At 41.5% G+C, this 15,786-nt stretch overlaps 2 protein-coding genes across 2 annotated transcripts; both read left to right on the top strand.

Moving 5' to 3' along the window:
• Positions 1 to 6,310: 6,310 nt before the first annotated feature.
• Positions 6,311 to 15,001, top strand: LOC141055970 (uncharacterized). Its single transcript, XM_073552661.1, has 6 exons — positions 6,311 to 6,393; positions 6,994 to 7,299; positions 7,753 to 8,023; positions 11,011 to 11,109; positions 11,767 to 11,808; positions 12,071 to 15,001. Exons 1-6 carry the CDS (start codon positions 6,311 to 6,313, stop codon positions 12,785 to 12,787), a joined length of 1,518 nt encoding a protein of 505 aa, XP_073408762.1. The 3' UTR covers positions 12,788 to 15,001.
• LOC141055907 (uncharacterized) lies at positions 8,056 to 12,089 on the top strand. Its single transcript, XM_073552623.1, has 9 exons — positions 8,056 to 8,165; positions 8,253 to 8,386; positions 9,194 to 9,427; positions 9,532 to 9,600; positions 10,005 to 10,148; positions 10,234 to 10,302; positions 10,396 to 10,628; positions 10,713 to 10,839; positions 11,011 to 12,089. The coding sequence occupies exons 2-8, from the start codon at positions 8,304 to 8,306 to the stop codon at positions 10,826 to 10,828; spliced, it is 948 nt and encodes a 315-aa protein (XP_073408724.1). The 5' UTR covers positions 8,056 to 8,165; positions 8,253 to 8,303; the 3' UTR covers positions 10,829 to 10,839; positions 11,011 to 12,089.
• Positions 15,002 to 15,786: the final 785 nt, after the last annotated feature.

Genomic DNA, 15,786 nt, shown 5'->3' with positions numbered 1-15,786 from the left:
CTGGATTTTTTTTTCTCAGTTTGTCTCCCATAGTTGAGGTCTACCTATGATGTAAATTACAGACGCCTCTCATCTTTTAAGTGGTGGAACTTGCACTATTGCTGACTGACTAAATACTTTTTTTCCCCACTGTATGTAAGTATTCTAGGAGTGATACCTTTATTGGCTGACCAGAAAAAAAGATTATATATATATATATATATATATATATATATATATATATATAATATGCGCAAGCTTTCAGAGCACAAAGGCTCCTTCCTCAGGTAGTACTACAAATGAATTCATAAGACACATTTGTAATTTTCCTTTGTATCCCCTCTCCTTCTTTTCCTCCCATTAAGATACCATGGTAATCACAAACAATGTCACCTTTTTTAAAGACCTGGGTGGAACTATGGATTTTCAAGTCCTTTCCATAATATAATATTACAATAACGTTTATATACATATTATTCATATTTGCAGCATATTAGTAAGTGCTTATCAAAGTCTTGGGTCATTTTCAAACTTTATAAACATGTCATAGTCACTTGTGTGCGGTTATTCTTGGCCTTTTGATTGATTGAGGTGTAAAACACTAACAAATTTGATGGGTCACTTCCATGGCGAAGGTTCATTGAATGAGAGCCTGACAATCGCACAAAATAGGGTGCATGATTCCACGGCTCTCAGTGGGGATGGGATCCACAAGTTCTTTTATGCCACCTTCCAAGTCCTTAGGGGTGTTTTATGCGGCCTCCTGAAACAACCCGGTGACATAACTTCACATTCTTTGTGGGAGTGTGGAACCCTGTTTGCACAATTCAAACCTTCCAAATGCTTCCCTGCTTATACATGCATGCTAACAAAAGATTTTTTCTAATTTATAGGAATGTGCAACAAGAACACGCATCAAGGTCTGCATCATCTGTCATCTCATTGCCACAATGCCCAGTTAATGCTGCGGAGGATCATGATGATGCCATTCCTGGCCAAGCAGATTTGGAGGGAGATTTGACACTGTTTCCTCAGTCCCCTACAGAAGAAATTGAGGTCAGTGAAACCCCAGAAGACCCAGGAGAAAATCAGATTGATGGAGAGGAAGGCAGAGAATATGAAGAATATACAGCTGAAGTAGAGGAAGAGCAATTTGAAGAAATGGAGAATGAAGAGACACAGAGGTCAGGATACAATTTATGCAATATGTATGACTTTTAAGTGCTATAAAGTGATTAGCGAGTGCATACACAACTACTTGATACTTGGTTGACTCGATCAAGTACCACATGTGCTTGAGGGTGCTACTCGAGTGCCCTTCTCAAATCATTGCTGCCTATTAGGTGACCAATGAGCAGGGATTTTAAGGCCTAGAAGCAAAAGCACAGAAGATGAAATGCATATTGCATTTCATTATCTGCACTATGTGCTTCTATGGTAACCCAACTGGTTTGTTGCTCAGATATTTTTGATTCAACAAACTATTAATGACATATACATCACTGTGTGTCAGCAAATGTTCTGTTGTATGATGTGCAAGGAATATAACTCATTATAAAATGCTTTAAGGGAAGTTGGCAATTCTACAGCAATATGCAGGCTGCCCACTTCCTAATACTTCATCCACTTATGCTTGGCATGTTATAATGAAATGTGGCATGCTTTGCTGTTAGCACTATGACACTTAGCATTGACATTTCCTGTATCGCAGGCACTATACGGGGCAACAAGACCCAGGTGAAGGCAAGGATGTATTTACATTGTGACTGTCTTTGCTCCTCTACAGCTTCCTAGGCTTCAGGCCAAGTGACCTGCAGGTTATTGGAGCAAACAGTAGGGATGGAATCTGTAGCCCATCTTTCAAGTGCTTAGGGTCTTTTTTGTATGGATTATGGAAACAACCCTTACCACTTTAATTGCACCCCTTAACAAACTTTGCGGGACTGTGGCACCCTGTTTAGTTGCATCGGTCAAACCCTATAAATGCCTGCATTGCTTTTATCTCCATGCTCACATTTTTTTATCTTTTATAGGAGTGGGCAACAAGAAGATCGATCAAGTACTGTATCTTCTGTTGTCACATTGCCGCAATGCACAACTGATGCTGCTGTGGAGCTTAACCCCTTTCTGCCATCCGACGTACTATCCCGTCCACGGTACCCGGGCCCATATGACCGGGGACGGGATAGTACGTCGGCGCGATCAGCGGCGCCCACGTGGTGAGCGCCGCTGATCGCGACCGAGTGTCAGCTAATTATCATAGCTGACACCCGGCACAATGTGTCAGGGGCCCTCGACACGTTAACCCCTTGCACACCGCGATCAAACACGATCGCGGTGTACCGGGGGTTAAAGGGAAGCATCGGCAGGGAGGGGGCTCCCTCCGTGCTTCCCTGAGCCCCCCACGGCAGCGCAATGTGCAGCGCTGCTGCGGGGGACTCCCTCCCTCCAGGCCCCCGAATCCAAGATGGCGACGGGGGCCTTCGGGGGCCTGCGGAAGCTGGCTTCCTCAGTGCCTGCAAAGCGCAGGCATGAGGAAGCCTTCTGCAGTGCCTGTGTCAGATCGCTGATCTGTCACAGTGATCTGTAATGTGACAGATCAGCGATCTGTCACAGGACAGTGATGTCCCACCTGGGACTATTTAATAAAAAAAAAAAAAAAAAAAAAATTCGCCAAATAAATTAGAAAGAAAAAAAAAAAATATTCCCCCAATAAATCCATTTTTTGGAAACAATAAAAAAAAAAAAAAAAAAAAAAAAAACACACAATAAAAGTACACATTAGGTATCGCCGCGTCCGTAACGCCCCATAAAACTGTCCCATTAGTTAACCCCTTTAGCGAACCCCTTAAAAAATAAAAAACGAAGCAAAAAAATAATGATTTATTATCATACCGCCAAACAAAAAGTGTAATAACGCGCAATCAAAAAGACGCATATAAATATCCATGGTACCGCTGAAAACATCATCTTGTCCCGCAAAAAACGAGCCGCCACACAGCATCATCAGCGAAAAAATAAAAAAGTTATAGCTCGCTGAATAAAGCGATGCAAAAATAATTAGTTTTTATATAAAATAGTTTTCATTGCATAAAACCGACAAAAACATAAAAAACGACCTAAATGAGGTATAGCTGTAACCGTACTGACCCGAAGTAAAAGAACAGAATAATCCAGCTCACCGCACTGCCTTGCTGGTAGGATCCAAATCCTGCGCACGGATTTGACTAGGCAGTCAATCAATAGTAGAAAAAAGGGAAGAAAGTTCCAGCGCAAGGAATGGAAAATTAAAAATCCATTTTATTGTGCCAATGCATATTAAAATTCCAGCAGGTACAGCATATCAGTCGGAGGACTGCAGAACAACGCGTTTCGACGCCTCAGGTCTTAATCATGAAGAATAAAACCGCTTTATCAATTTTACCGCACGCGGAACGGTGTAAACGCACCCCCCCAAAAGAAATTCATGAAACGCTGGTTTTTGTTCATTCTGCGTCCCAAAAATCGGAATAAAAAGCGATCAAAAAATTTCACGTGCCCGAAAATGGTACCAATAAAAACGTCAACTCGTCCCGCAAAAAATAAGACCTCACATGACTCGGTGGGTCAAAATACGGAAAAATTATAGCTCTCAATATGTGGTGATGCAAAAACTATTTTTACAATAAAAAGCGTCTTTTAGCGTGCGACAGCCGCCAAACATAAAAACCGCCATAAATAGTAAGTCAAACCCCCCGTTATCACCCCCTTAGTTAGGGAAAAATAATAAAATAAAAAAAATGTATTTATTTCCATTTTTCCATTAGGGTTAGGGCTAGGGGTGTGTTGGGGTAGGGTTAGGGCTAGGGCTAGGGGCGGGTTGGGGTTCGGGTTGGAGTTAGAATTGGGGGTTTCCACTGTTTGGGCACATCAGGGGCTCTCCAAATGCAACATGGCGTCTGATCTCAATTCCAGCCAATTCTGAGTTGAAAAAGTCAAATGGTGCTCCTTCCCTTCCAAGCTCTGCTATGCGCCCAAACAGTGTTTTACCCCCACATGTAGGGTATCAGCCTACTCAGGACAAATTGCAAAACAATTTTTGGGGTCCAATTTCTCCTGTTACCCTTAGGAAAATAAAAAATTGGGGGCAAAAATATCATTTTTGTGGAAAAAAATGATTTTTTTAGTTTCACGTCCGAGTGTTATAAACTTCTGTGAAGCACTTGGGGGTTCAAAGTGCTCACCACACATCTAGATAAGTTCCGTGGGGGGTCTAGTGTCCAAAATGGGGTCACTTGTGGGGAGTTTCAATAGTTTAGGTACATCAGGGGCTCTCCAAACGCACATGACACCCGCAGACCATTCCATCAAAGTCTGCATTCCAAAACGTCACTGCTTCCCTTCCGAGCCCCGACGTGTGTCCATACAGTAGTTTTCTCCCACATATGGGGTGTCAGCGTACTCAGGACAAATTGGACAACAACTTTTGGGGTCCAATTTCTCCTGTTACCCTTGGGAAAATGAAAAAATTGGGGACTAATTGATCAGGTTTCTGGAAAAAATACGATTTTTTTATTTTCATGCCCGGGCATTATAAACTTCTGTGAAGCCCTTGGGGGTTCAAAGCGCTCACCACACATCTAGATAAGTCCCTTAGGGGGTCTCGTTTCCAAAATGGGGTCACTTGTGGGGGTTTCCACTGTTTAGGTACATTAGGGGCTCTCCAAAGGCAACATGACACCCGCAGACCATTCCATCAAAGTCTGCATTCCAAAACGTCACTACTTCCCTTCCGAGCCCCGACGTGTGCAAATACAGTAGTTTTCTCCCACATATGGGGTATCAGCATACTCAGGACAAATTGGACAACAACTTTTGGGGTCCAATTTCTCCTGGTACCCTTGGGAAAATAAAAAATGGTGACTAAAAGATCATGTTTGTGGAAAAAATACAATTTTTTTATTTTCACGCCCGGGCGTTGTAAACTTCTGTGAAGCACTGGGGGGTTCAAAGTGCTCACCACACATCTAGATAAGTTCCTTGGGGGGTCTAGTATACAAAATGGTGTCATTTGTGGGGGGTTTCTACTGTTTTGGTACATCAGGGGTTTTCCAAACGCGACATCGTGTCCGATCTCAATTCCAGCCAAAAACGTCAAATGGCGCTGCTTCCCTTCCGAGCTCTGCCATGCGCCCAAATAGTGGTTTACCCCCACATGTGGGGTATCAGCGTACTCAGGACAAATTGCACAATAACTTTTAGGGTCCTGTTACCCTTGGGAAAATAAAAATTGGGGTGAAAAGATCATTTTTGTGGAAAAAATATGATTTTTTAATTGTACCGCTGTACGTTATAAACTTCTGTAAAGCCCTTGTGGGTTCAAAGTTCTCACCACATATCTAGATAAGTTCCTTGGGGGGTCTAGTTTCCAAAATGGGGTCACTTGTAGGGGGTTTCCACTGTTTAGGTACATCAGGGACTCTCCAAACGTGACATGGCGTCCAATCTGAATTCCAGACAATTTTGCATTGAAAAAGTCAAACGGCGCTCCTTCCATTCTGAGCTCTGCCATGCGCCGAAACAGTCGTTCCCCCCCACATATCAGGTATCGGCGTACTCAGGACAAATTGCACAATAACTTTTGCAGTTCAATTTCTCCTGTTACCCTTGGTAAAATAAAACAAATTGAACCTGAAGTATTTTTTTATGAAAAAAAGTTAGATGTTCATTTTTTTTTAAATATTCAAAAAAATTCCTGTGACGCACCTAAAGGGTTAATAAACTTCTTGAATGTGGTTTTGAGCACCTTAAGGGGTGCAGTTTTTTAGAATGGTGTCACTTTTGGGTATTTTCTATCATATAGACCCCTCAAAGTGGCTTCAAATGTGATGTGGTCCGTAAAAATAAAATGGTGTTGTAAAAATGAGAAATCGCTGGTCAACTTTTAACCCTTATAACTTCCTAACAAAAAAAAAATTTTGGTTCCAAAATTGTGCTGATGTAAAGTAAACATGTGGGAAATGTTAGTTATCAAGTTTTTTGTGTGCCGTATCTCTGTGATTTAAGGGCATAAAAATTCAAAGTTGGAAAATTGCGAAATTTTCAAAATTTTTGCCAAATTTCCGTTTTTCTCACAAATAAACGCAAGTTATTTGAATTAAATTTTACCACTAACATGAAGTACAATATGTCACGAGAAAACATTGTCAGAATCACCGGGATCCATGGAAGCGTTCCAGAGTTATGACCTCAAAGGTACAGTGGTCAGAATTATAAAAATTGGCCCGGTCATGAACGTGCAAACCACCTTTGGGGTGAAGGGGTTAAAGATGCCATACCTGGACAAGTAGAGATGGAGGCAGCTAAAGAAGTGGAGGATGAACAAAGTGAAGAAAGTGAGACTGAAGAGACATTTGATGGACACACAGAGGTCAGGTTACTATAGATGCAATGTTTATGTCTTTTAAGTGTTACATAGTGATAAGCAAGCATGCTTGCCACTATTAAATACTCGATCGAGCATCATGGTGCTCGGGTACCTTTGCTCAAGTTCAACAAGTGTTTGAGGGTGCTACTCCAAAGCCCTCCCTGCATCATTGGTGCCTATTAGGCCATTAATGAGTGGGGAATTAAGATCTGGAAGCTATACTGCAGGCTGGTCTGATGCACAATTTTTGGGGATTTTCACTTAATTATATACTTTCCCCTCTGCCAAGCATAGGGTGTATGTTTTAATGCTCGAGTCTCTCATAGACTTCAATTACAGTTTACTTGCTACTCAAGTTGATCACATGTGAGCATTAGACTTGCTTGACTCAAGTCTCAAGCTCATCACTAGTGCTATAGAATGTATCAAGTCTAATCTGTTGTACTTTTCTCCCAAATTATAGAGTACTGCAGACAAAATGGTCAACAGATACAAGGAAGAAAATGAAGATAGCAGGGTTATACAAGCGACATTCAACACGCAAACCAATATTGATGGGCTTTTCTCAGTACTTGCAAAAATCACTAAAGGTAACCCACTATAAACAGGAGGTTCAAGACGTGGGCAAGATTTATTTACTACATGAACGCACAGCAAGCAAGTTTGGACTTTGTCAAAGACATTGATAAGGCCAATTCATTTTTCAACAAGCTACAAGATATGAAGCTTGCAAATCAGACCATCTTCAATTATCTGAAACATGTCCGGAGGTTCCTGACATACAACTTGAAATCAACCAACCTATTTGTAGACAATGCAACACTGTTTAACTCCTGCAAATTCTTTATAGAGGTCACAGAAGATATCCGGAAGAGGTTGAGCAGGGGTATTTCTAGAGAAGTGGTGGGAAAAAGGTAAATTATAAGCTCACCCATTTTTAAATTCAAATATTTTCCATAATTAAAAACATTTTGCATAATAAACTATGTTAAACTACTATGTTCTTATAAGGCAGATTGGAATTTCTGTGACTGTGAACATGAGTCGCTCAGTAAACTGAAATGTGGTTAGGTGTCAAATCAATATATAAATATCCCTGTTATAACTTGCCATAGCACAATGGGAGGCAATCATACATCATTAGCAAATCCTAAACATTCATAAGTGCAAAATATTAGCATTTTCCACCATCAGCCATATTACTATAGTGTTAATATGTTCATCACTAAGCTAAAACTAACCTGTCTCACCACCTTCTGATACCTGTGATGAAATGTACACTTGTTATTGCAGCTTATGTTTGATCTATTACTACTGTATATATATTTTCAGTATAATAAAATTATATTGTTTACTCCTTTTTCTAGATACCAGGCATTGATGTCTTTGACCAAGACACCCCGGGAATGTCAGAGGGTTTTAGATGCCGCAAAGCCAAGCTTTTTGAAGTGTATCCAAAATGTCAAGCACTCAAAAGTCTCAACTAAAGCCACTAAGCTTGAAATTCTCTATTATCTGGAGGCCATACTAGTCTTAAAACATCTCCAAAGACCAGGAGTGGTACAAAACATGAGTGTAAGTAAATTTTCCTTCTATCTATTTATTAATTTTATTTTACTGTCCCTCAAACATAACTATGTCTTGACTCATAGGTTTCTGAATGGAATGAGCGGATACTGAACAAATATAAAGGAAAAAAATCTTTGTTATTGGAGTGAAGCTTCATAAAACATCATCTCAACAAGTCGCAACATTTGTGTTGGATGAGGAAGAAGAGACAGTAATATTTTTAAATATATTTCTTATAATACAGAGGTTTAATGTTTTTTCCATCATTGATTTTTATATATTTTTTTTTTTTTTACAGTGGTTCAATATCTACTTTGAAAAAATAAGATCTCAGTTGACATCAAGCTGCATGCCCGATGACACATTTTTCATAACAACCTCCGGAACGAAGATTTATAATGTATCCAATGACATCAGGCGTCTTCACGAAAAGTAAGAGTCTTTTAGCGGCAATATATTTCTTAAACTCTAATACCGTGTTTCCCCAAAAGTAGGACCCCCCCGAAAGTAAGACAGGGTGGGGGTTACGGGGGGTCCTTCAATGTAAGGCCTCCCCCGAATGTAAGGCAGGGTTGGGTGCCGCTGTGAAATGTAAGGCCCTTACCTTTGGGCCGCCGCTGTCCCCCATTGGGTCCCCAGGCTCCAGAGGTGTCCTCAGGTGCAGCTGGGCGGGTCCAGCGCTCATGGGGTTAACTCGCCGTGTTAACCCCGCAATCCGCCCAGCTCAACAGCTCATTGGCCGCCCCTGTTCCCCACGTCACCGCCGGCCCCCGGCTCGAGCACTGATTGGTCCAGCAGCTCGGGCTGTAATTGGCCGCCCCAGCCCCACGTCACCGCTGTTTCCCTGCTGATTGGCACAGCGTTCCCTGCAGCACAGGCCTTCCGCACCCACAGCCGCACCGCAGAGGAAAACGTCCAGCATTTAAAAACCAAGTAGGGAAACATGTACTGTATAGGGTATGGGGCTGTGTGCAGTGGGATACGGCACTGTTATGGGGTGTGGGGCTGTGTGCAGTGGGATACGGCACTGTTATGGGGTATAACAGCATGTTAATAAATGTTAATTTATTGGTTAAAAAGAAATTGTCATTTTTTTCCGGCTAATGGTAAGACCTCCCCCGAAAGTAAGACAGGGTGGGACTTTTTGGGGTAAAATTAATGTAAGACAGGGTCTTACTTTCGGGGAAACACGGGTAGTAGGGATAATTATTTTAAATATTTTTCTTTTTTTATTTCTAGATTCAAAGCTCCTAGCATCAGCAGCCAGCTTATCAGGAGGGTCTGTGAAACCACAACTCTTTCAAAATTTTCAGACTCGGAGAAGTGTCTTTTTGCAAGATATTTGTCTCATACAAACCTTACAGCTGAAAGAAGCTACAGAGAAAAGACGCTTACCGACATATGCCACGGTCATGAGCTTGTTACGCAGACAGGACTTTATAATGGTGACGAGCCCATAGCTAGCACCTCACGGTAATATATTAAGAAAGGGGCAGATGATTATTGCTTAGTGGCACTTATTATTTTTGTTTGCCAAGTATAATAGTTTTTGTTTTTCCCCCTTGTCTGCTGAAAAGAAATCAAGATGCAGCAGTGATGCAGAGAAGACACGATGACAGTGATAGGCCCCAAGCTGCTACCTCAAGGTAATTTTTTGAAAAGGGACAAAGAAATGGGTGTTCAATCCTTATACAATATAAAAAGGATAGGTAAACTGGAATTTTGGAGTCAAGAGGATGCGGATTCATTTGGGTGGCTTAATCCAAATCAGATTTCCACATCTTTGGAGAGAGGTTCAAGTCAGAGAACTGTCAAAAGGATGCGACGTTACCTATATTCTAAAATACACCGCCATCCTACTACTTGCTGAGAAACATAGACCATAGGTTTCCTGTCCTATGAGCAGGTTGTTGCAGGATTGTGTCCAACAGGGTCTCCACAAGGATTGGATATGAGAGCTTGGTTTTTGGGGGTCATTAGAAACATAGCAAAAAATGTTGGGTATGATCACCAAGTATAATACTTTTTGCTTCTCTTGTCTGCTGTAAAGAAATCAAGAGGCAGCAGTGGAAGAGACTACAGACGAAAGCCAGGAAGAAGATGAAGATGCCACTGACAAAGAAGAGTCAAGTCACCAAAGTGGGCAGGAAGAAGAATCTGAAAGTGACATCAACGATGAAACGTACATTTCAAGGTTGCTATAACCTCAAAAATAATACAACTGTTCTAAACTAATAAATGTTTGCATGCAATATTGCATTATGCTTTTTTCATTTCAGTGCCAAAAAATCATTGCATGACACTGTAAGAAGATCTACTAGGCAGATAGGGTTACAAACATCTACCAGGTAAGAAGACAAGCAATTTGATGGCATTTTTGAAATTCAAATGTTATAAATGAGTTTTCTGACACTAATATGTGGCATTTATTTTTTTTTCAGAGCTGTAAAGCGAAAAGAAATAATTTCCAAAGAAAAGAGAGACAGTTGTCCTACCCATAAGCTGATGTCTAAGGAGGAACATTTCAAAAGTTTTACTGAAAAATATCCCATTACTCTAGAGAAGAATGTGCCATCACCAAGCATATGTCGAGAAGAGTCCAGAACTTATTGGCGATACTTTGGTGATCGATGGAGGAAGATACAGAACAAAATGCGAGTCGATCATATCACTGGTAAGATGTTTAAATGTTTACCATTTTTTAAAGAATCTATTTTACATTATCATGTTGCAAAATTCAATTATGTGTTCTTTATAGGAATGCTTCAGAAAAGTAATGTGAAAATATCAGAAGTAGAAAGACACATTCAAAATCAAGGCTGGAAAAGGAACCTACCAAGAGTGACTGAAATATTGCATCAATTAAAGAAATGATTACTAAAATGGTAAAAAATGGGTAAATATGCAGTAGGTGTGTGTTAGTGTATGTGCACCTGTGTGCTTTGGAGAATTGTTCAATGCAGTAGCAGAAAAAATTTGTAAAATCTTACAATCAAATAATGTATGCCTTAAACTAGGATTTAATATTAGTATTTAATGTATTTTTTCCCCTATAGATGGAGGAAGAGCCATATTTCACAATGAAGATTCCAGTCCAGATGGAAGAATTAAGAGGACTCGAGATGTCACAATCAATTGGATTTTGCCTCAGGGAAGTAAAGTAGTTGTTGTAGTTAGTGATGGTTGAGCACCAAAGTGCTCGAATGCTTGATAGTCAAGCTGAACACCTCGCAAAGAATCGACGTGCTTGACCCAAGAATTTTTCCAGACTCCCTCCACTTGGTAGAGGGGAGGATGTCTGGAGAAATGTAAACACTGGGGACCGCCTGCCCCAAAGTCTCCCTTCCCTCAGGAGCCCACCAGAGCCGCAAAGTGCAGCCCGCAGGCTGCTGCAGCTCTTTACCTGCACTCAGAGCGCCGTTTAATAATCACCTGACACTGACTTCTGAGATTTCTTGCCTGTCTATAAATTCAAAGGCATTGATGATGTCACAGTCAAACACCTCTTCTTGTATCCATATAAAGGCAGTTATGTCCCAGTCATTTAAATGTGACATCATCAATGCCTTTATGTGCATAGATGCGGAGTAATCTCTGATCTTAGAGCATCGGGTGAGTCTTGGACATTGGTGAGCTCCAGAATAAAGCCTGCAGGTGATTCTGAGCATTGGTGACAAGCACTGTGAATATTTGATTGAGTATCGAGTGGCTCCAAGCAGCCTCATGCTCGCTCAGCACTAGTTGAAGTCAAGCAGAGGCACATCGATTGCATGCACTTTTATCTTTTTGATGTTTATTTATTTCTCTTTTAGATTGACAATATTCAGCATCCTAATAAATCTATAGTATTCTGTGTAAATTAATTTTAGATCTTGCAAGTCCACTTCAGACATGCCTTGAGCACTGCAGCGATGATGCCCTTTGCTTAGGCCAAATTCAACTTCTATTGAAATCACTACTGACCTGAGCTGCTGTGAGATGAAAGATGTCTGAAGTGTCCTAAAATTCTTTCATGGCCATCAAATTCTAAATTTTAACAAGCTTCTGTAGCAAGACTTAAATATTGTTTTAAATCCTTATCATATAACCATATTACTACATACTATGATTTGCTAGGATGATGTGGGTTCACCCACTAGTTGCCCAATGGGCTACTGTCGTGCCCCTGCGGATCCAGTCGCCCGGGCCATGGGCCACCGTGACCGCGGCATTCCCAGCCACCGACGCAGGCCCGGACCCGAGTACCCCTCTGCCCCAGTGGGTGCGTCACTACCAAAGGGCATTTTTAGCCTGTATGCTGATCTGAGGCAGCACCCTGTCAAATTCTTAGCATTTACATGCTTGAACATAGTAGCATATCATATTTTGCTAGAGGCTTTGCATCTAGCACTGCCCTTGACAAACAACCACCTGAGGAAATATTGCATTTTTCTGTTTTTTTCTTCAATTAAATATATATGTGTCATTTACAGAGCTGCAATTGAAAAAGAAGAAAACTTTAATCAAGAAAAGGAAAATAAGCCTGGACCTCCCACCATAGAGACCAAAGACGGGGATTTTCAAAGATTTATTTCCCTGTATCCCCTAACTGCTGAGACAGAACCATCAACGTTAAAACAATGCCAGGACAAGTTCCCACTGAATGGACCACATCTGTATGATAGGTGGAGGAGGAGACAGAACAGAATGCGAGTGGACTATATATTTGGACTTCTTAAGGATGATCATCCAGATGAAGAGGAGGTGAAGAGATGTATTGCACAGAAACTTTGGAAAAGTAACTTGCCGAGGGTGAAGGATATTTTTGAAAAATGGAAAAAGTGTTTGACTTAGAACAGGACAATGGACAATACACTCTTAAAAGGACACTTATTCTATTGAATGGACACTTCTATGGATTTTGTTGGGTATGTCAAAAGCTTTTGATCATATTAGGTCTCACTTGTGAGCCCTTCTGTGATCAGAAAATTCTGACATGCCTGACGACCTGTCAGGAGTGTTTAAGAATGACCGTATGTTTTATTTCTTGGCAATTGTATGTTTGAATGCACATAAACACATCGATTTGTGGGGGTTGCTTAATAAAGCAGATATTGTTTTAACTTAAAGAAGTGCAGCACTGGGACAACTTCCCAGTGTTACATCTACCCTATTAAATAGAGCATTTTTCTAAATACATTCAATCACTGCCTTGTTTCCCCTTTCTCTGCCTCCGTGCAGAGAGCGGAGTGAGTCGTGGCCACGATGAGAGTGCAACATCAGGGCATGTGTTTATCAGGCTCCTAGGAGCAGCTTGAGAATCATGATGCAGCATTCACATCGAGGCCGTGGCTGCCCCAACTCTCTGCATTGGAGACAGAAAAGAGGAATTATGACGCCCCACAATGTGAACATACATAGAAAAATGCTTTATTTAATAGGGAAATTTAACACCTGGAAGACGTCTCAGCACTGCACTTCTTTAAGGAGTGGAAATTCAAATTTGAATACTTATTTTTTGTTATACTGTACTAATACATGTTCGTAAACAGAAAAGGGTTCTTTACAGTCAGAGCAGTCAGGCTGTGGAATGACGATCACATGAGGTAGTGATGGCCGACATTATAACAGCTTTCAAAAAAAGGGCTGGATGATTTCCTCGATACCCATAACATTGTGGGTTATAGTTAAATTAGGCAAAATGTTACACCTATAGTAGTCTTTTTGATCCAGGGTTCTTGTACCGATCGCCTTTCTAGGGGTCAAGAAGGAATTTTTCCCCGTGGTGCAAATTGGTTGAATGTATCCTGGGGTTTTTGCCTTCTTCTGGATCAACAGATTTAGGTACAGGGATTTTAGTAATACCATAACAGTAATACAAAAATAAAACTAATTAAATATTATAAACTGGTTTATATGTAACTAGCTGAAGAGCCCGGCGCTGCCCGGGCATAGTAACTAACTGTGGTTAGTTATAGCAGATTATAATTATCCTCCATCCCATAGTCCTGTGCCCATATACCCATCATACATATCCTCCATCCCATACTCCTGTGCCCATATACCCATCATACATATCCTCCATCCCATAGTCCCATGCCCATATACCCATCATACATATCCACCATCCCATAGTCCCGTGCCCATATACCCATCATACATGTCCTCCATCCCATAGTCCCATGCCCATATACCCATCATACATATCCTCCATCCCATAGTCCCGTGCCCATATACTCATCACACATCCTCCATCCCATAGTCCCATGCCCATATACCCATCACACATCCTCCATCCCATAGTCCCGTGCCCATATACCTATCACACATCCTCCATCCCATAGTCCCATGCCCATATACCCATCATACATATCCTCCATCCCATAGTCCCGTGCCCATATACTCATCACACATCCTCCCATAGTCCCATGCCCATATACCCATCACACATCCTCCATCCCATAGTCCCGTGCCCATATACCCATCACACATCCTCCATCCCATAGTCCCGTGCCCATATACCTATCACACATCCTCCATCCCATAGTCCCATGCCCATATACCCATCATACATATTCTCTATCCCATAGTCCCGTGCCCATATACCCATCACACATCCTCCATCCCATAGTCCCATGCCCATATACCCATCACATATCCTCCATCCCATAGTCGAGTGCCCATATACCCATCACACATCCTCCATCCCATAGTCCCGTGCCCATATACCCATCATACATATTCTCTATCCCATAGTCCCGTGCCCATACACCCATCATACATATCCACCATGCCTATCCTGGACATACACACATACATACATACAGTACATACATACACACACGAGCTTTATATATTAGATTGTAATAGTGCAGTAATACTAAAAATGGTTATTCATTTGTGAGGCCTAGTCCCAGTAAGTTAGTGTAGTGTTGGTATGGGGAGTACAATTGGGGAGAAAGGTTGAACGTGATGGACCTAGGTCTTTATTCAACCTACATCACTATGTTTGCACTGATTTGATGTGATGGGGTTTGTTCAATAAATTTTGTTTTTCTTTTTAACTAAGCATATGTTTGTCTTCAATTTCATTGTTTAAAAGAACTGGGAGCCCATAGGTGAATGGTGGGTGTCTTATTTCTGGGATTTCAGCCTCATTCTACTGCATACAGTCCGATGGGGAGTGCATTCTGCTGCATGCAGTCCGATGGGGAGAGCATTCTACTGTATGGAGTACTTCGGAGAGTGCAATCTACTGTATTGAATCTGGTGGGGAGTGCATTCAACTGTAAGGAGTCCAATGGGGAAGGCATTCTACTGTATGGAGGCCAATGGGGAGTGCATTTGACTGTATGGATTTCGATGGAGAGTGCAATCTACTGTAGAGAGTCTGATGGAGAGTGCATTCTACTGCATTCATTTCGATGGATTTTAGTCCTATTTCTAGGATTTCAGCCTGAGAGCCTTGGAATCCTGCACCTTATTTGGTGCAGTTTGGCAGGCTCTCAGGCAGAGTGGTGGTGTTTTAGTCCTATTTCTGGGATTTCAGCCTCATTCTACTGCATACAGTCCGATGGGGAGTGCAATCTACTGCATGCAGTCCGATGGGGAGTACATTCTACTGCATGCAGTCCGATGGGGAGTACATTCTACTTATGGAGTCCTTTGGAGAGTGCAATCTAAATTTATGGAGTCCGATGGGGAGAGCATTCAACTGTAAGGAGTCCAATGGGGAAGGCATTCTACTGTATGGAGTCCGATGGGGAGTGCATTCGACTGTATGGATTTCGATGGATTTTAGTCCTATTATTGGGACTTCACCTGAGAGCCATGGAATCCTGCACCTTTTCTGA

Source organism: Dendrobates tinctorius, unplaced genomic scaffold (assembly GCF_039654945.1).
Source record: "Dendrobates tinctorius isolate UK_male_01 unplaced genomic scaffold, ASM3965494v1 ptg000192l, whole genome shotgun sequence".
Taxonomy (NCBI): domain Eukaryota; kingdom Metazoa; phylum Chordata; class Amphibia; order Anura; family Dendrobatidae; genus Dendrobates; species Dendrobates tinctorius.
This window is presented reverse-complemented; position numbering and strand designations above follow the sequence as displayed.

What these genes read in the sequence shown, in the direction of transcription:
- LOC141055907 (XM_073552623.1), top strand. Translation starts at nt 8,304, where the DNA reads ATGCCCGATGACACATTTTTCATAACAACCTCCGGAACGAAGATTTAT. An exon ending in CCCCAAGCTGCTACCTCAAG is followed by an intron (nt 9,601 to 10,004) that starts GTAATTTTTTGA and finishes TCTGCTGTAAAG; the next exon opens with AAATCAAGAGGCAGCAGTGG. An exon ending in GATGAAACGTACATTTCAAG is followed by an intron (nt 10,149 to 10,233) that starts GTTGCTATAACC and finishes TTTTCATTTCAG; the next exon opens with TGCCAAAAAATCATTGCATG.
- LOC141055970 (XM_073552661.1), top strand. Translation starts at nt 6,311, where the DNA reads ATGGAGGCAGCTAAAGAAGTGGAGGATGAACAAAGTGAAGAAAGTGAG. An exon ending in TGTCCCTCAAACATAACTAT is followed by an intron (nt 8,024 to 11,010) that starts GTCTTGACTCAT and finishes TTTCCCCTATAG; the next exon opens with ATGGAGGAAGAGCCATATTT. An exon ending in ATAAATCTATAGTATTCTGT is followed by an intron (nt 11,809 to 12,070) that starts GTAAATTAATTT and finishes ATGATTTGCTAG; the next exon opens with GATGATGTGGGTTCACCCAC.